Source organism: Cynocephalus volans, chromosome 7 (genome assembly GCF_027409185.1).
Source record: "Cynocephalus volans isolate mCynVol1 chromosome 7, mCynVol1.pri, whole genome shotgun sequence".
NCBI classification, from domain to species: domain Eukaryota; kingdom Metazoa; phylum Chordata; class Mammalia; order Dermoptera; family Cynocephalidae; genus Cynocephalus; species Cynocephalus volans.
The window spans coordinates 3,536,713-3,556,990 of record NC_084466.1 but is presented as its reverse complement, the minus strand read 5'-3'; the positions used below and the strand labels follow the sequence as shown (position 1 = coordinate 3,556,990).

The 20,278-nt window shown below is 52.0% G+C and overlaps 1 protein-coding gene across 2 annotated transcripts in view; it reads left to right on the top strand.

Annotated features, from left to right (window-relative positions):
- Positions 1 to 20,278, top strand: part of COL4A2 (collagen type IV alpha 2 chain) — a 191,096-nt gene that overhangs the window by 165,559 nt on the left and 5,259 nt on the right. For both annotated transcript variants that reach the window (XM_063102491.1, XM_063102490.1), the window contains exons 33-46: positions 1,091 to 1,213; positions 1,481 to 1,662; positions 4,025 to 4,088; positions 4,287 to 4,361; positions 6,921 to 7,028; positions 7,570 to 7,677; positions 8,367 to 8,438; positions 10,219 to 10,344; positions 14,675 to 14,791; positions 16,578 to 16,739; positions 16,836 to 16,934; positions 17,306 to 17,452; positions 17,602 to 17,718; positions 19,056 to 19,247. In XM_063102491.1, coding sequence (XP_062958561.1) covers positions 1,091 to 1,213; positions 1,481 to 1,662; positions 4,025 to 4,088; positions 4,287 to 4,361; positions 6,921 to 7,028; positions 7,570 to 7,677; positions 8,367 to 8,438; positions 10,219 to 10,344; positions 14,675 to 14,791; positions 16,578 to 16,739; positions 16,836 to 16,934; positions 17,306 to 17,452; positions 17,602 to 17,718; positions 19,056 to 19,247 — 1,692 coding nt within the window. The remainder of the gene's footprint in view (positions 1 to 1,090; positions 1,214 to 1,480; positions 1,663 to 4,024; positions 4,089 to 4,286; positions 4,362 to 6,920; positions 7,029 to 7,569; positions 7,678 to 8,366; positions 8,439 to 10,218; positions 10,345 to 14,674; positions 14,792 to 16,577; positions 16,740 to 16,835; positions 16,935 to 17,305; positions 17,453 to 17,601; positions 17,719 to 19,055; positions 19,248 to 20,278) is intronic.

Genomic DNA, 20,278 nt, shown 5'->3' with positions numbered 1-20,278 from the left:
CTCCCCAAAGAGGTATAAATTTTACAAATTTTTAGCAAAGTAGAAATTGCAATCTAGGGCACTCATTTTTCCAAGATTTCTACTCACATTTGCATTTTCAAATTCTCTTCCTGTTAACTTAGAGATATCAGGCCGTGGAGCAAAAAATAATATTTTGAAATTAAAGAAAAGTTGTAGCTGCCCTGGGCTCCCACTCCAGCTTCCTCCAGCCTCCCTGGAAGGAAGCTAGCCATGGGGGTGTCTGTGCCCCCACTGGACAGCGAGCTCTCTGAGGACAGAATCAGTGTGTGGTTTTGGTCCCCTTGATATCTATCCTAGCACTAAATGCTCGATCAATATTTAATGAATGAAACTAAATTATTTTCATTCAGCCAAAGTTCACTCACCAGCTGCCGTCCGCTCCAGTGAAGACAGATTCCAGAACATCCGCAGCCTGACCCTGCAGCTCAGTTGGCTCAGTTCCCTCACCAGCCGCAGCCAGCGAGCCCTTCCCCACCTTCAACCCTTTCACTCCTCGGGAGCTCACCCAGGGCTCCCCTGCCACCTTCCACCGGCTTTTTGCTGCCACCCTCCCAACTCTGGTTGGCCCCCAGGGGATTCCCTAAGGCTCAGCCGCCCACAAACCGGCAGGTGCTTGCAGGAGAGAACAGACCTGCCTCCCGTGTGTGATCAGGTGTGATCAGTCTCATTAGAGCACACATAAAAATCACACTCACACGAAAACCGTGTGGGAATCACGCTGGCTTTCATCAGTCCCCTCTGCACGACCCTCCTGCTCATTCCTGCCTCTCCAGCAGGTCCCTCCACCCGCTGTGGTGTTCTGTGACGTGGCCACGTCCCCCGTCCCCTCTCCTCGGGTGGAGGGGGGAGGAGGGAGGGAGACAAGAGGAAAGAGGCGTCTTCCATCCCCCTCGGCCTCTCCCAGAGGCTCTCTGGTTTGGGGGAGACATGCCGTCCCCCCCGTGGCTAGGGGCAACCAGGCTCAGGCTTCGGGGGGCAGCAGCGGCGGCAGAGGCTGAGAGGCCCTCACCTGCGTTCTCCAGCTTGGCCCAGAGGTCACGGGAAATGACAGTGTTCTGTTCCCTTCCAGGCAGCCGAGGGGACCCCGGCCCCCAAGGACCACCTCCCATCATCCTGCCAGGAATTAAGGACATTAAGGGGGAGAAAGGAGATGAAGGCCCAATGGGGCTAAAAGGATACCTAGGCTTAAAAGGTGAGGCATCCCACAGGCCCTACCCGGGCTCCCGCTCCCTGCACCCCCAGCCTGCACCTGCCTCCGTCTCAGAGCCCCTGGCGTGCTCTGCCAGCCTTTGCTTGTGTTTTAGTCTCCTGGTGCCCTCGGGTCTGCAAGGTGGGCTCACGGCTGTGCTCTGACGCCCCAGAAGCCTCGCCTTCCTGTTTTAGGATTTGCAATCGAAAGCTTCGGGAGGGCGGGGGCTGCCTCCTCGCCAGAACACCACACATCAGGGTCTCCCTACAGGTATCCAAGGAATGCCGGGGATCCCTGGGCTGGCAGGAACCCCAGGCTTACCTGGGCGACCCGGCTACATCAAAGGAATCAAAGGAGACATCGGAGTCCCCGGCACACCCGGCTTGCCAGGATTCCCGGGCGTGACTGGTGCCCCTGGCATCACGGGATTCCCGGGGTTCACAGGAAGCCGGGTGAGTGGGGGTCTTTTGCTGAACTTGCTCTTGTGAGCGCCTCTCCCCTTTTCTTGTTGATGAACGCACCTTGGGCAACAGTTACGGGGGTCAGAGTGTTCCAGCACCAGGCTCAGAGCCGTCCTCTCCAGCTGTTGGGGGTCCCCGGGTCAATGTAAGGGGATGCCAACTCCACAGTGATGTGGGTGTCCACCCGGCCCCTTCCTGGGTTTTTGTTGGGGGAAGCACGGTGTCTGCATTTTTCCATGGGGGCCTTGAGAGAACAAAACTTGAATTTCCAGAGATCAGAGCTCTGTGCTCGAACACACACGTGACATCAGGCCCAAGAGCCACTCACTGAATCACAGCGTGGATGTGGGGTCAGGCAGCCTCGACCCACATCTGGGCCTGCCATATACTCATTCCTTCTTTCACAAAATGCCTTTTGAGCACTTGCACTCTGTGGCGAGGGTGACAGCAGTAAACCCGGACCTGGGCAGGGCTCGGCCCTCTCCACACCTATTCCTCACCTGTGATGTGTAAGTTGCAGTGACCTTGCAGTTATGGAGTGCAGTGTAGACAGCATATGTAATATGGCACAGAGTGACTCTCCACAGATTGCATTTCATGGAATTCTATTTTTACCCTCTTTCATGTAAACATATTGGACCCTCACAGCCCTCACACATGACTGACTCATTCCTGGCACTCATAGTAAGGTCAGCATGTGTTGGGCAGATCAGAAGTTCCAGCCACCTTCTTGTGAACCTTTAGCCATGGGCCCTGGCTTGCCCACGTCTGGTCCACCTCGGTGTACAGAATTCTTCAGGTGTCTTCCTCCCGTAACTCCCCAAATCTGTAGCTCAGGGGATCTTACAGCCAGTCTTGTGTGCAGCTAGTCAGGTCACTTAAAAATAAGAAAGATGCATATATCTACCAAAGGGTACATATCAGGGCTGGCCAGTCAGCTCGGTTGGTCGGAGCATGGTGCTGCTAACAGCAAGGGGCAGGGTTCCATCCCCTACCAGCCAGCCGCCAAAGCAAAGCAAAACAAAGATGCATGTGCCCATGTTCGCAGGGGCTTTATTCATAATATGCCCCCAACAGAAAACAGCCCACGTGTCCATCGACAGGAAAAAGAATAGATGAGGGAAATTCAGACAACGGACTAGTACACAGCAATAACGAGAATTGTTGACAAAACCCAAAAATATGACTAAGTTTCAAGGACTTTATGTTGAACAAAATAAACCAGAAATAGAAAAGTACACATGATACAATTCCATTTACATGAAGTTCACAAAGCGACAAGATTATCGGATGGGTTCATCAGAAGAGCAGCTTCCTTGAGTGGGGTTATTGACTAGGAACTTTACAGAGTGCTGAAAATGTTCCGTGTCTTTATTTGAGGGGTATGTGAGTAAAACACTCATTGAGCTGTGCATTTAAGATTAGGGCCCTTTACTGCATATAAGCTATGGCTCAATAAAGTAAACTTTAAGAAAAATAGATCATTATCTAAACAGCTTTGACGTCCTTCCCCCTCCTTCCATGAGATGGAGCTATATTAATAATTCAGAGACCTAAGGTAAGCCACGCTGAAAGGGAACAGTACTGATGCTGCAGCAGAGTCCCAGCGCCCATGCTCCCGTGCAGCACCGAGGCAGACCAGAACTGCCACTGTTCCTCTGGGGATGAAGCCACTTCAGAGAGGAAAACTGTGGTTTCCATGAAGTCACACAGTGACCCAGGCATCACCCCAGTCTCATTAACAGCACCAGCGTCATTGTGGAGAAGGCCACCTCTCCCCACAGATGGACGTGCACAGCCACGCACTTGTGTCATAATCTAGAGAGCAGGTTCTGCAATCTGGCAGCCCAGTTCATGTCCCAGTTCTGCCTCTCACGAGCTGAGTGACCTTCAGCAAATTACTTAACCTCTCTGTGCCTCAGTTCCCTCATCTATTGAATGTAAGATGGTAGTACCTGCCTCATAGGATTGTCACGAGGCTTAAATGAGCCCTCAGTATGGGATCCAACACGTTCGCCCATGTAAAGCCTGGCAGAGTAAGGTGTAGTCAGACCGCTGCTGGGATTATGACCACCACTGTCATGATTCAGACCTGCACCACTGATGTTATTAATCCCAGTAAAGTTGACAAGCATGTTTCATTTTTATCACTTTATGGTCCAATACGAACAGGTAAGCAAACCACCTGCTATATAGTGCCAAAAGTCTTTAGGAGTTTTCTACAAAATGACAAGATCATAAACATTGAGTGTTGTTCTTAGCTTACCAAATAGTTAAAGACACTAACCCTTTAAAATTACAACTTGTTTTACTAAGATCATCTAAGATGGCTTTACATTTGACTTTATTCTAGGGTGACAAGGGTGCTCCAGGGAGAGCTGGCCTTTATGGCGAGATTGGCCCTACTGGTGATTTCGGTGAGTGCTGGCCGTGTAGTGAAAACAGGATGTCAACAGTTCACAACTCTCTGGGCACGTGAGGTGATATCAGCCCTGCAGATGCTTTAGCTATTTTGAAGCAAATCACTCTTGTTAAGAGAACACAACAGAAGTTGCAAAACTAACCACCTCCAAATAGGAAGACCTGATTATAACCATCTTTTTCGCATGTAACAGGTGACATTGGAGAAACAATAGATTTGCCAGGAAGTCCAGGCCTAAAGGGGGAACGGGGCATCGCTGGAACACCAGGTACACAAGTTATTTTCCATTTCTTCATCTTCAACAACAGCCCTGAGCCCTTTTCTATGAGCCAGTTTGTGAACTGTATCAATATTTAGTGAGCACCATCAGGAACTTTAAAGTGAATTGTTGAGGTCTTCCTGGTGCCCCTCCCTGTGCACCAAGGTGCAAGGGAGACTCTAATTTTTAATTAAATTACTCTGAAGACAAAGTCAGAAAATCTCTCTCTGCCTTTTTCTGAAAGTGAAACAGCCAGAATCAACACTCAGTGGGTGGAAGTAACTGCAGCCCATGAAATGCACCTTGTGAAAACTAAGCCAGACCCTGGGCTGCTGGGCACGTCGGGGCACAAAGCTGGTGCTGCAATGATCAGAGCTTCTTGTCCACAGGGAGGGGTCTGGAAAAGTGGGGAGTGGGGTTGGGCCCATCTCTTGAGTAAGGCAACAAGAGGCAGCTGCCTGACCTTGAACGTGCAGGGGCCCTGTGTGGCACGGCATCTCACTCCTCTTCTCTGAGTGTTGTTCAAGTTCAACTTCAAAATTCCTGCCTGCAGTGATAAGCCAAGGGGCTTTTGATAGGTGCTTCCTTCCTGGTGATATTTTCTTAGGGGGACTCCACACTGCTTAAATTGCCTGGAGTCCCAAGTCCCTCTAGCCAGAGATGGCCCTGGGGGAGGGAAGGAGTCTGTCCATGAGGTCGGCCAGGGGGAAGACCGCTGAGGGGGTTCTTTATCTAGAAATGGCTCCAGAATGGAAAGAGGTATTCAGTCCAGCATGCGATCCGAGAACTGCCACTTAGGAACAGACAGCCTCACCGAGCAACCCTCTGGGCTCACACTCGATCTGTGATGTGGTCTCCCGATGGCTTTCCTCCCTGGGCAGCAGGGGTGCCCTGGGCTGCTGAGCCAACCGGCATGTGGCTGGATGAACTCCCATCTTAAGTGGTTCCTTTGGCAGCTTCATTCATAAAAACAGACATGTGAGGTCATCTTTGCCACATGTGCCACTAAAGATGACGTCATCTGTACAAGTGAAAATGTGTGGGGCAGAGAAGCTCCACCCCCGGCATTATTTTTGTTGTTACCCTTTGAACGTTTAGGTTTTTGTTAAACTGTGGGCTCAGGGAGGCCCTGGGGTAGAGCTCCCCATGCCCATCACCAGAAGACTGTATCTCAGAACTGTGGTCCCACGGGCAGCAGGGCAGTGATGGCTGTGTCTGCCAGCCATGGGTGTTCTGTTTTCCCAGAGACAAGGGAGGGGTGTGTAAGTGCGGTCAGCCACCGAGCCCTGCCCCACGTGGCAGGGAAGTGGGCCAAGGGGCCCTCAATCAGATCAGTTCCCAGACATGAAGTCCTGCAGGGAAGCTGGGCCAGGCCTGCTGTCTATGAGGACAAAGCAGCAAGCTATGCTGGGTCCATGCAGTGTGGGTGGAGGTGACAGAAATGCTTCATGACAGGAGGAACACTGGGGAAATGGTGGTTTGGAGTAGATGTTGAAAAGCTAATCAATAGAATATAAACAGAACTTCTTCAGTGGCCTTTCTTTATGCCCACACAAACATTAACAATGTATCTTCGGAGCAGTAGCCTCACAGATTCAAGGAGACCGAACAGAGGTGATTATGCAAAATTCACACTGGTCTCAAGTTTTCAAAATCTTACAGGTTACCAGAAAAGACCCAAAACATTTGACACCAAACAGCACCGCTCATGTGAAGGCTGTGTGCCTCCAAGTCTTCCTAAAGACCACGTCAGAATCAGCCAAGATGCTTGTTTAAAATGCAGATTCCAGGCCTTAGCCCAGACCTAGTAATTCACCTCTGGGGGAGAGGCTCAAACATCTGCCTGTTGAGCAAATTCCCCAGGAGATATCCCTGGCACGTCACACGTTAAAACCTCTCTGATAAGGGCTCAGTTTTAGTCATCTGCTGATGATCAGCAAAGCACCCCAACATGCAGGACCCTAAGACGTCAGTTGTTATCTCATGCGAAGTGGTTCTGACGCAGGTGTCTCATGAGGTTCCAGTTGTGATGTGGCCAGGGCTGCTGTCATCTGAAAGCCTGACTGGGGCTGACAGGTCTCTTTCCAAGATGCCTTATGCACATGGCCGTGGGCAAAAGGCCTGGGTTCCTGCCACATGGGCCTCCCCTCCCCATAGGGCTGCTTGAGTGTCCTCACAGCATGGTGGCTTCCTCCAGAGCCGTGATCACAGAGACAAGAACAAGTGAAAGCAACAACGAATTTTATGACCTAGGCTTGAAGTCACATGCTGTGATTTCCACAGGACCCTAGTGGCTACACAGTTCAGCCCTGTTCAGTGTAGGAGGGGGTTGCACGGTGGCCACTGGGGGCCACTTTGGAGGCGGGCTACCGCAGGCTCGGAGGGAGCAATTAGGTAAAGGATTAGTTTGGGAAGGACTGTGTTTAGACTCCTATCTCCATCCCCAGCAGAGGAGTGTCAGTGTGGTACTGTGGCACCCTGTAGCTGCACCCTCGAATCCTACAGCATCAAGCCCCAGGTGGATGCAATATCTGAGGTTTGTTCCAAGCAGCAAATCTGTGGTTACAGGTCTAAAGGGATTCTTTGGAGAGAAAGGACTGGAGGGCGAAGTTGGCTTCCCCGGAATAACAGGTGTGACTGGAGCCCACGGCCCTCCCGGAATTAAAGGACAAGCAGGTAAAGTCTGTCGTGGTCACACAGCCTTCCCCAGCGTGTGGCCTCCCAAGACCCCAGAACAAAGGTGGTGGCTTCTCACATTTCCCTGTCTGCCACCATCACACTCACCTCTAGGAAACTTGCTCCTCCACGTCACCCATTTATACAGCTCTGCTTTAGGATGAACACCGTGTAGAGAAACAACTGCCCTGCATGTGGGGAAAAAAACATGACACAGAGAGAAGCACAAGGAACTAATGAAAAGCATTTCTGTAGCTAAGTGTCTGTCTCATATAAAAACAGGCCCAGTTATTTTTAAGGGATCCCTTTTCATGCATTTAAATACGTAGAAATCCATTTGGGGATCCTGAGTGAACGTGGTGGTCTAAGGCCACGTGCATTCACAGCTCAGAGGAAGGTCCCTAATTTATCATCAAACTCGGAGCTGCAGCCTCCGCAGGTCCCCAGCCCCTCCCCAGTGCACCTGCCCCTCCGGCAGGACCTGAGCTTAGTCTGCAGGGTTTCCAGTGTGCACAGTCTCACTGATATGTTTACCCCCCAGGCTTCCCGGGACTCAGGGGGCTGCAGGGGCCGCAGGGCGAGCCTGGGCGGATCGGAGTGCCTGGAGAAAAGGGAGATTATGGCTGGCCGGGGTCCACAGGCTTACCAGGTAAGGCATCCTTCCTCCTCCACAGAGACGCAAAGCACACACGGTGGCTGAGGGCCAGGTTGTGAGAAGAGGCACATTGGCCAGGCAGGCCTCTCTTGGGCCATTTTCTGTGAAGCCTGTAAGGGGACAAAGGCAGGCGTGTCTGTGGTTTGCTGCGGTCCATGCAGAACATGGGACGGGGTTTGCACTTGTCGAGTCCATTGGAGAAAATGATAGACCCGACTCTACGAGTAACGTGCCACCCTGCCGTACTCGCTGCCTACATCACAGAAGGGACTGTCGCCTGTTTGCTATGTCCTACTTCAGAAATGTTTCCCTCGGGAATCCAGAGGAAATGGAATTAATGCCAGGCTATTTTTACAAACCTAATATACACCAGTGACCAAGTGTCAGGAAGAGAAACGGGCACATTGCTTCTCAGTCCACTTCTGGCTCTAACGAGTTCCTAAAAAATATTGTAGGAAAACAGCATTTAAGTTCAGCGCAGCGACTTTCCTGGGTAGCGTAAGGTGATGAGTTCACCCGCTGTGTGAATGAAGTGTGCCCCTTCACTGCTTCCTGTTTGCTGGGGATTAGCAGAAATTGCAGGGGCAACAGTATCATAGCAAATTAAAACATGTCTGAATTATCGGAAGGGTTACTCCCAGTCAGAGCCCCCTTCGCTATGACAATGAGTGACATTCTCACAGGTTTTCCGGGAATCCGAGGCATCGGTGGATTACACGGCTTGCCCGGCACCAAAGGCTTTCCAGGATCGCCAGGTACTCGGCGGTGGTCCCAGCCCCACGATCACACCTGGCGGTGTTGGGGGTGGGGAATCTCTGTGCTGGGTGTGCCATCCCAGACTGCAGAGAACGAGGGGGTCTCAGCAAGGGGGGCTTCCCTGCAGGGCTGGACTTGGGGTCCCCAGTGGTCCTGCAGACTGTTAGATGTCCCTAAAAATCCATCCCTTCAAGTCAAAAACTGTGTTGAGTTGACCCATCAGGCTTCTAGATGGAGAGAAAAACAAATGTTCTGCGTCTGCAGCAGCAGGATGGGGACATTTGGGGTGCATCTGTTCCCTCAGTTGTCCAAAATATCCACCCGCCCCTCACCGTATTTGCAGCATGTATCTCATTGCACGAGGAAGACATGGTGCTCGGCTGTCCCCAGGCCTGTGCTTATTCTTTGCAGCAGTGGTAACAGTCACAGTCAGCTCAGGTTGCCATAGCAAAATACCGCAGGCTGTGAGGCACCAGCAACAGAGACTCACTTCCTCACAGTTCTGGAGGCTGGAAGTCGTGTCGGTGTGCCAGCAGGGTCAGGCTCTGCGGAGGGCCGCTTCCTGGCTTCTCTCTGTGTCCTCACGCGTCCCCACACTCATGACCTCATCTAACCCTGTCACCTCCCAAGGCCCCACCTCCAAATACCATCTCTTCAGGGTGAGGGATTCAACCTACGAATTTGGGGGGCACACAATTCAGTCCACGGCAAGGGCATACCAGGGTTTTTGTCCCACAGGAAAAGAAACTGACACCTTTAATAGCATTTTCTGCTGCTTTTATAAACTGTTTTACCACATTTTCTTCCCGAAGAGTATACAAAGCCCCATTGTTTCCAGAGCCAATGGCAGGGTAAGGTTTGCATCATTAGCCCCTTCTAGAACATCAGAAACCCAGATGTTCATTTATTTTCTGCAGAAAGCCTCTCTCTAACCCCGTCCTCCCAGAAGCTGAAATGGCACAGTCCAGAGAGGCTCCGTAGCTTCTTTGACACTTCTTTATGTTAAATTAGGTCCTTTCATCTTAAATATTAAAGTCCTTGTCTTTTCATTAAATTTTTAAATTTATCTAATAAAATAACATTTGAAGGACATAGGGCAAAGAGAGGGGAAAATCATTTTATTACTGATTATGTCTTTTTTTGAAAAGGCAAACTTTTACTGTTTTCAATTTATAAACTCATGTTCAGTGGAGAAAAAAAATTTTTAAAGACATATAAACAAGAGGGAAAAAATTACCCATAATCTTCAGCGGCTACTAGAATGTCCTCTTTATAGATATTTCGGGTAACCTAATATTCACCCACTCCAGGTAAATTTGCCTGTGTGCACAGTAGCTGTAGATTCTGTCACACATGCTTCCATTAACATTTCAGCTCCAGTCCGACTGCAGAGGAAGGGAAAGCGTTGTCAGTAAGCTGCCCCCGATTGCTCCGAGCACCCCATATGTGAATAGGGAAGATTTTAAATCGTGCTTTAACTTTTAAAACCTAATTAAGACAGGGTCCCAGCTCCACGACCAACTTCTTCTGTGAATTTGGACACTCGGAAAGGGCTCAGTTTTCTCACCTATGCAGTGAAGGTGTTCTCCTATGGTAGCTTTGAAATCCCTTCCAAATCTCAGATCCTGTGACTCTGAGGCTGTAGAGCACGTGGAATTGCCACAGCTGCCTTCGGTGTCCCTACTTTTGTGTCACACTCTACTGCTCCTTCACTTGGGAGAATCACCTGTGCATGGTTGGCAGATGCTGACACTGGCCGCTGTTTTAACTCTACTGCAGGTGCTGACGTTCATGGAGATCCGGGGTTCCCAGGCCCCACTGGGGACAGGGGTGACCCAGGAGAGGCCAACACCCTTCCAGGCCCTCCAGGAGTCCCAGGACAGAAAGGGGAGCAAGGAGCTGCAGGTGAGGCCACACATTCCAAAGCAAATACTACCGTCTCCAGAACCAGCCCCCACCCAGAGGCTGGGCCACACGGAGTCTGCTGAGCCTGAGGGATAAGCCGGACGATGGAGTTGTGGGAAGGCGCTGGTTTCTCTGCAGAGCATTTCCTGGTGTAGAACCTCTTGGCTAGCCTTTCCATCTTCTATATACTGTTAGATGATGTATTTTATTCCATACTATCAGTTATTTGTTGACCATTCATCCTGGGTAGCAAATAGCTCCCTGGCCTGGAGATCGTGTTTTATCCTCTCTGTATCCCAGGGCCCTAGCACAGGCCTTACACACTCTGAGTAGTGAAGCATTCATTAACCTCTGAGCCGAGCCACACTGACGCAGTGCTTGGGTGGGAAGCAACCAGAAGCCCATCTTCCCACCTCCCCAGCCTCCCCAGCCACCAACCAAGTAGACTCGATCTAAACTGAGATGTAATTCATTCCTAGATGAAAACAGAAACCAGGAGCTTGTTGGGAGCCAGAGTCGTCTGTTCAGGGTATTGACACATCATCAAGCATGAGCTCACAGCCCCAGAGTGTGTCTCTGACATCCAGGCTCCATGGCATTGATCTGAAGGCAGGAGAAAAAGGAGAGGGGATGCCATCTGGAGCCTTGCTGTGCCCTGGGAGGCTGCATGGTGCTCACACAGCCCTAATCAGGAGTGTGGATCTAGGAGCAGTACATTAGCACAAGCCTAGTCGGGGATGGAGATCTAGGATCAGTCAACTAGCACAGCCTCAGCCAAGGTCAGGATCTAGGGTCAGTACGTGTATTAATCCATTTCTGTTGTTTACAACAGAACACCTGAAACTGGGTAATTTATAAAGAAATGAAATGTATTTCTTACAGTTTGGAGGCCGGGAAGTCCAAGGCTCAGGGGACACATCTGTTCAGAGCTGCCTTCTTGGTGGTGACTCTATAGCAATGCAGGGTGTCACATGGCAAGAGAAATGGGCTGACGGTGGGAGCTGACCTTCTCACTTGCTCTCCTTATGAAGCCATCAGAATCACACCCATTATGCCATGAATGGATCAATCCATTCACGAGGGCACAGTCCTCACAATCTAATCACCTCTTAAAGGCCCCACCTTTCAACTACCATAATTGGATTTCTCACCCCCTTAGCACTGTTACAGTGAGGGTCAAGCTTCAATGAGTTTTGGGGGGACATTCAGTTCCTGTACACTAGCACGAGCCTGGTCACAGATGAAGATCTAGGGTCGGTACACAGCACAGCCTCAGTCAGGGGTCAGGATCAAGGTGCAGTCCACAGCATATGCCTAGGCAGGAGTGAGGATCTGGGGTCCGTCCACCACCACAAGCCTAGTCAGGGGTATGGATCTAGGGTAAGTACACCCGCACGTGTCTCCCAAGAATACAGCAGTCTAGTTGGCTGTGCCCATGACCTTCAAGTCAGACTCCTGCTGGGCTCTTGCTCTGCCACAGGGTGAGCCTCTCCAGGTTCTGTCTCTAGCTGAGAGTGAAAGTGAACTTCCAGGTCTTGGGAGGACCCCGGGAGGACCCCAGGAGGCCATGCAGGTAGAGCTCTTGCACACAGGAGGCCGGCAGAAAACGCTGGCTTCTTTTAAAGGACTCAAAACATAGCATTTTTTCAAAGAGTATCATGATTGTCAGATCACCAGTCTGCCATCTGAAAGGGGTCTGGAAACACAGCAGTGAGGAAGATGTGCTCAGGGACATGGAGACGAGACCCAGTCCCAAGGGACAGAGGAAACAGAGAGCGCTGGGCATGGTGCACGCAGTGCCTGGCCCACTAGGTGCTCACAGAACATGAACTGTTACTGTCCACACTGTGATGAGCTTCTGAGGTTTTATCCACACAGCATGCTCTTCAGGCTCTGCAGTTGACAGCAAGGGATAGATCACAGTTTCCACAAGGCAGAAACTCTCCTCTTTTATTCCCTATTACACCTCAGCAAAGTGCCTGGCATTGAGTAAGTGCTCAATAAATATTCGTTTGAGATTAATATTGTGAAATTGTAGGATAAGCCTTTCTGACATTGGTTGAAAGAGTTATGTGTACCCCAGAATATCCCTAGCTTACCCCAATAGTCCTATTACACATTCAATCCCTGCAGCATCAGCTTCTCAAACTTCCTGAGCTGACTGTGGCTCTCTGCATCCCAACCAAGGGCCCTGGACCATATCTCACACTTCCAAACAACCCCGGGGTATTCTGTCTGGGTTTAAAGCCATTGTGATCCCACCCTCGTCCTGCATGAAAGTCACAGAGGCTTCAGAGCAGTTCCTGGAGGCCGGAGCCGTCACTCTGTGGTGCCCGCCACACCTCCACGCATGTGGCCACAACCTCTGGCCTATGGTAAGGGACAGATGGCTTTGTAATGATGTGCACAGATGGTCTTTCAGGACACACTGTTCCCTGAGAACATGGAAGTAGTCTCAGTCTGTTGACTTCCTGCACATGACTGAAGCTAGACTGTGCATCGGTGGCTGTTTGACGGTTTGGCCGTGAGTTCTGCAAAATGGCCTTTCATGAGCCTCCGTAGTTGAGGTCTTCATACTTACAAAGATCATGAGGGCTGCTGAGAAAACACAGTTGTTTTGATCCTAGTTCCAACAAACTTGATTCATGTTTGCTAAACGTTCTCATGAACAGAGTCCTAATCACTGCACTTAATTAGATTTAAGTGGGAGCCTGGCCGATCTGGGGATTTCACTAGATCCTCTGACTCAGGACGCTGGCCATCTATTTCTGTTACTTTGTGACAAGAGTTAGAAGTAGCTCGATTGGTGTCATTGCATATCCAACTGCAGATGGTGGCTCACTGATCCCCTCAGGTCTGACAAACCAACTTGCTTATTGTCTGTGCGTGGTGAGACTACAGTCAGCTTTCTCAGTGTTTCTCCCAGTGCTTGTTTCTTCGTCCCACTCGGAATCCTTTCTTCTGGGAGGATTCCAGAATCTTCCAGTGGGAAAATCCATCATAATGCTGTTGGCTATCGATGAGTTGCGAAGCCATGGAGGGAAACACGGAAGCCACTGTTTGCTCCCTTTCCTTACTGTTCCCTCTAGAGCAGAAGTGATGTCTTCCTTGGGCACGGTGACATTGTGATGTTCTGCAGTGTTCTAGGGCTAATCGTAGTCCCAGACTAATGGTTAGGACAGAAAGTGGACTTCCTCCCCACGGGACGCCAGCACCCGCGGCTCTGTGGCACCTCGGCCACCAGCCCGTGAGGCTGCACTGACGTCTTGGTGGCTGCTAGCACAGGAGGAGGATTTCCACACACTTCCTTAGGGGGTCATTTCCCTGAGCGGTCTGTCCCTGCTAGCGCCAACGGGCTCCAGTCTTGGACTCAAGTACAACAGATTCTCATTCTTCACAGGAGTCGTATCCTAAAGTTGCCACGAATTCTCAGTGAATGCCGAACCGCTGCTCCCGGGGAAAGCACAGCTGGTTTCTTATCTACTGTCACTCATTAACACTGAGCTTGCAGCCAGCAGCGCTGTGACTCACAGCAGAATGAGGCTCCCCTAACAGACGTGTTGTCCCGTGAGGCACATCACAGCCATCCCCTGCTTAGCAACACTCCACGGCACTCCAGCACGAGGAGTGGGGTTCCTTTTAAACAGCAAAATCACCAACAAAAAGCACAAAAATATGGACAACGTGGCACCGAATAGATCGCAGCAAGGCTGCTTGTTCGGTGCGCACTGAGACGAGAAGGCAGCAGAGCCTGTGACCTCAGCTGGGACTTGCATATTTCACCTTTCCGTGCTTGTCCATGAAGGCCGCAGGCATTGCTCTGGGGGTCCCAAATGCGCTCTAGCGAGCGGGCGAGTTGGGAAATTCAGTACCTGTGAGTAGTGAGGATCGGCGCTAGCTGGCTGGGGCCGAGGATGCGGAAGGCCAGCCCCAGGGAGGACCACAGCAGTAACGCAAGCCGCGGGGCTCACCCGGCAGTCCCTCGGCCATCACCCATCACACGGGCCGACAGAGCCACCCGCGGGAGCCCCAGCAGGGTCTCGGCGAGGCTTTGCCATGCCCGGGGCTGAGGCCCGAGCTGAGCGTGGTCCTTCTGAGCAGTCCCTGAGCCGAGCAGAGCGCACGAGCACAGGACCCCACAGAGGAAGGGAGGGGCTGGATGGAGTGCAGGAGGCCCCACCTGAGATGTTCCTTGGCTGGAGGACACTTTCAGTCATTGTCTCCCCCTCAGTGACTCTGGGCCTCCACAGGTGACGGCGTGGAAGGAAAGTGTAGATTTGAAAAGTTGGATGGTGGTACTAAAAACAACCTCTTCTGTTTTCCTCCTAAGGGGAACGAGGCCCAGCCGGAAGTCCAGGACTTCAGGGGTTCCCCGGCATCACCCCTCTTTCCAACATCTCTGGGTTACCTGGTGACAAAGGGGCATCAGGGATATTTGGCCTGAAAGGTAAGCAGGACTTCCACATGTGTGCATTGAAATCTCAGGGGCAGGAGCTGGCAATGGCCCCCTTATTTGGGGGGTACTACAGTCTTTCACTTCCACAGTGTGTTCAGACTCCAGCCAAAAGAACAGGAACATCCCAGTTAATGCCGACATGGCCGATTTCCCCAGGACACCGAGTGACAGGCCACGTCGGTTGCTTGCTGTGGGATCAGACACTCACACCGCAGTGGATCCAGCAATGTGCAGCATGCAGGGTCCCCTCTTCCTCTCCACATTGTGCGTTACACTCTCCTCTGTGTAACTGAGACAGAGAAAAGAGAAAGGAAGAATTCGCTCAAAGTACCATCAGTGAGGCCTGGAGGGACTGCCACCCATCAGGGGAGCAGCAGCCCTGATCCAAAATCAGCTTTCCTTTTTATTGACAAGACAAGGAAGTTTCACAAGGAAAATCAGTTGATTCAATCATCAAAGAAGGACATAAGGACAATGGCAGTGTTACAAAAGTATAGCTTAACAATGGAAACTAGTCACATCAGTAAAATAAAGTGACATTCCAAGGTACAATTAGTAAAAAGCTAAGTTGGTCAAACTGGCTCATTATCTAAAGTATGACCTCTCCTGAAACAAAAGTTACATTCTTATGATAAAATCTAAATACAATTATCTCTAAAGTTTCCCCCAACAGACAGCTTGCCCCTAGCAAACATTTTTTTCCACAACTTTCCTTTCAGCAATTCTTAAAATCTCTTAACAGGATCGATATGACAACCACCTGTCATCTCTAAAATAATTAAAGTATACGATCCCATAAGGCACCAGTGATTAAGAGTTGATTAGATGGGCTTTGGCCACGCTGTCTATGGGCTGTGGCCTCCTGTCCGAGGGCTTTTGCCCCATACATGCATTTACTTAAAAACCTTATTCTAAAATCAAATGAGAATCAAGATTTCTAACCCACTACAATTGTGCTTCAACGAGTGTTACGTTTAATTTGCATTTCATAGCCACTTATTAGCTGAGCGTTGGAAAGACGTGGTGTGACGATGAAGCCATCAGCAAACAGCTGTCTGCACGCCACATCCACGGCAGCTCTCTTTACAACAACCAAGGGGTGGAAGCAACCCAGTGCCCATCAGCAGATGAACCAATAAATGAAATGTGCTCCATCTGCACAGTGGAACAGTATGCAGCCCTGAAAAGGAAGGAGATTCTGACACATGCTACAGCATGGGTGAACCTTGAACCCGTTATGCTAAGAGAAATAAGACAGTCACAAAAGGACAAATGCTGTAGGATTCCACTGATATGAGGTCCCTAAAGTCATCAGATTCATAAAGACAGAAAGTAGAATGGAGGTCACCAGGGACTGGGGGAAGGGAATGCGGAGTTGGTGTTTATTGGGGACAGAGCTTCAGCTTGGGAGGATGAAAACGTTCTGGAGATGGATGGTGGCTATGGTTGCACAACAATGTGAATTAATGTCACTGAACACTTAAAAATGGTTCAGGTAGTAAATTTTATGTTATATATATATTTTACTACAATTTTAACAAAAGCAAACAAACAGAAGATGGAGTCCCCTGGTGTTACAAACTTGCCAAAAACCGTCTCCTAAATAAGTGGCTGCACCAGATGCCTGGCCCCTCCCACCTGGCCCCACCTGGCCCCTCCCATCCGGCCCCACCTGGCCCTTCCCGTGGCTGCAGCAAGTCCCCAGCACCCTGCTCTGTGGTGACGGTGCCCTCCTCAGGTCCTGTTTAACTCTCCTTTCTTGTGACTAATGCAATAGGTTATCGAGGCCCACCAGGGCCACCAGGGCCTGCTGCTCTTCCCGGAAGCAAAGGAGATCAGGGGAGCCCAGGAGCTTCAGGAATCCCGGGCACCAAAGGATGGGTCGGAGATCCCGGGCCCCAGGGCAGGCCTGGTGTGTTCGGTCTCCCAGGAGAAAAAGGTAGGTGCCCAGAGTGAAGGGTCCCACAGCGTTGGCCAGAGGTAATCAGAGCCCCTCCCCCAGTCACCATGTCCCTGACATTCTGCTCTGTTGCAGGGCCCAGAGGTGAGCAAGGATTCATGGGGAACACTGGAGCCTCAGGGGCTGTGGGCGACAGAGGCCCCAAGGGACCCAAAGGAGACCAAGGATTCCCTGGTAAGTGGCCGGAACCGTACTGGCAGAGCGCAGCCGCTGAGGTTACCTGCCCCTGGGAGTGGATGCGGGGACCTGTGCCTGCCCCGTGGGCTTGGGCACATCTCTAAGGCCCCTGGCCACACGCCCGAAAGAGCAAAGAGAAATCCAAGACTGGGCCTGCGATGCTCGCAGGGACTGGGGGACTGGAAATTAACTGGCGAGGTGGCAGGCGCCGAGTCACCTCTCAGGCGGTTCTCATCCACCTTGTGTCTGGAGAGCAAGCTCGTTCTAGGAGCTCCCGGCTGGGCTTGCACGAGCAAGAGGTGGATCGGCATTCACGGTGAGGAAGCGAAGTGGCCCCAGGGTAACTGGCCTCTCTTTTCCCTTTCCAGGTGCACCTGGTCCTGTGGGATCCCCAGGGATTGTAGGCATCCCCCAGAAGATCGCCATCCAGCCCGGGACAGTGGGTCCCCAGGGGAGGAGAGGTCTTCCTGGGGCTCCAGGAGAGATGGGGCCCCAGGGCCCTCCCGGAGATCCAGGTGGGGTGCTGAGCTGGACCCCTGGGGGCCGCCACAGGGGTGGGCGGTGAGGGGTTTCTGCCCTATTTGCTTCGTGTCCGCTTCTGTTCTCTTGCTGAGCACCATCATCGCAGTTTCCAGTCACACTCCGCTTATTTGGTGGCCTGCAGGTTTTCGTGGGGCTCCAGGAAAGGCCGGGCCCCAGGGAAGAGGTGGCGTGTCTGCTGTTCCAGGGTTCCGGGGAGACCAAGGGCGCGTGGGGCCCCAGGGGCCGATTGGCCAGGAAGGTAAGTGAGGAGCGAGGAAAGGACAGGGCGGGACTTCTCAGGTCCCACTGGGGGTCTTACACAGACTGTCGTCTGCAGGACAAGCACAGATGAGGCAGAGAAACTCTAGAAACCCTCTGCTCTCCCCCCAGCGGTCTGCTGCAGCCTCATCCCTGGGCATGCTGCTTAGTGCCCATGTCCACAGGACACCTGGCACAGAGAGGCCCGGGGCAGGCCAGCTTTCTTTCTCTGGGACACCTGCAGCCCAGCGTGGGAGGCAGTGAACATCCTCCAGAGTCAGGCTCTGTAACAATTTTGAAGGCCTGAGACAAGGAGCCAAAAGAAACCAACTAAATTAACAGGAGCCATCGCAAAGCCCTGTGTTATTTATTTCCTAAAGTTATTTGCACATGTGCAAGATGGAGTAGGCCAGAAATGACAGCAGTTTGTGCAAAAGAAAAAGTTCTTGATATTTGTTTTAATCACCCCAAGGACAATTTGAGCCAGTGGTATGAGCAGCTCTGCTAAGAATTAAATGCCAGCTGCATTATCAGTGCAGAGTCAAGCTGAGAGTGACCCACCCACCGTCCTCCCCAGGGAGGGATCTGCAGCCAGCAAGTTATGCATAACAGGGGACACACCTGCAAATACACCTAGACAGATAGGGCTCCCTCCAGGGTGGGAGGCCATGATGGGAAAGGGGAGGGGCAGGCCCTAGGAGGAAGTGACCAGAGTGAGTGTCCCCTGGAAGGGAGGGGACAGTGGGGACAGGATCAACCGGATGGCTGATTCCAAATATTTGAAGGGCCATAGTGCTGGAGGCAGACTAGATGCTCTGTTGTGCCCCAGGGGCAGAGTCGAGCCCTGGGAAGTGACAGGGAGGCGGGTTTCAGCTCCACACAGGAAAAACATTCCAACACCCCCAGGAAGGGCCAAGTACACGGCGAGCTTGAGCCGCCTCTCCCAGCAGTGGCCGCAGTGGGAGCCGCGGCCGGGTGGAGGAAGGGGGTCCACTCACCTGGGGCAGGTGCACCACAGTGCTGCTCCAACACCACCAGCTCCAAGGTCTTCTAGTCTTTTCACCCCCCGAGGGGACATTGGCGTGGCCAGCCAAGTTCTTTGTGGAAAAGGAGCCACACTCGGTGCTCACTACCATCATTATTACAATTTCATGTTTACGGTGCACGAAGTTTGGGTCAAATCCTTCCCAAGGAGCTCCCGGTCTAAAAACACTGAGACCCAACCTCTGGGGAAAGGAAGACCAGCAGGTCTAGCTTCACCCATGGGCTGCCTGGCTGCCCCTGTGGCCTGCGGTCTCCACGGGCAGCTGGAAACGTGGCTGCTGCTCTCCGCCCTAGGTCAGCCAGGCCGTCCAGGGAGCCCGGGCCTGCCCGGCATGCCAGGCCGCAGCGTCAGCATCGGCTACCTGCTGGTGAAGCACAGCCAGACTGAGCAGGAGCCCATGTGCCCCGTGGGCATGAACAAGCTCTGGAGCGGATACAGCCTGCTGTACTTTGAGGGCCAGGAGAAAGCCCACAACCAGGACCTGGGTAGGTGCTGCCCCCAGACCCACGCCACTCAGTTCCTGGCCCTGGGGTTGGTCGGGTCACATGCCCCAGTGAGATTCCCAAATCCTCCAAGGCTGGCGAGTTTCTCCCGATAGAGCGCCTGGTCCACCCACGTTCTTGGGTCCAGAAAAGATTAAAATGGCCTTTGAAGCAGAAATCTAGGAAGCCCTTAGACCTCAGGACCTTAACGCAGGGAGCTGCCTCTAACTCGGCGTCAATGCCGCAGGCTCACCTGTGGCTCTGGCCATGTGCTGACCTCCCTCCATGGAGGCCGCTGTCTGCTTCACCTCCTTTCTGCTTTTTGCCCCAAGTTCTGTAGACAAGCCGGGGGGAGGCAGGGCCACGAGGGGCTCCACATTGGTCGTTCTGGCACAGACCCCCCCAGGAAGACGGACGTGTGGGTATGTGCAAGTGTTTATTCATGTAAGCCTTTAAAAGGCATTAAAGTGACTCAAAAGTGGGGTGGGGTGCCTCCATCCACGGTCGCCTGGAGGGGAGCGATGTGAAGGTGCGCCAGGAGCTCCCGGGATGTGGCGTGTCCTGTTTCTTTGGGGCAGGTGCCACCGGAGCATTCAGCTCATGGACATCTGTTGATCTGAGTCTTAGGATCTTACGCACAATCTTGTCTCTATGCTTTTCTTCCATAATAGGGTTCAAAAGCAGTGGAACAAAGGCAGACAAGGATAGGACCTAAAATAGAGCTGGGAACAGGGCCAAGCAGCAGGCCAGGGCACGCCACGCTGCTAATGGTGGCCCCACAGCTGGCTGCAAGCCGTGATCACTCAGTGTGAAGAGAGAAACCTGTTCAGCTGAGTGGCTCAACTGGCCATGAGACAAAGTCCGTCTTTGTGCCCAGAAGCAGTAGAGCTACAGGGAGGCCAGAGCGTCCAGAGCTCCTCCTGGGGACTCTGGAGTACAAGAGCAGGATCTCATCTTGAATCCCGTCAGCAGTTGCTTGGGGCTGGTACTATTAAGACCCCCGAACATGGGGCTTCCCAAAGTGCTGCTCCATG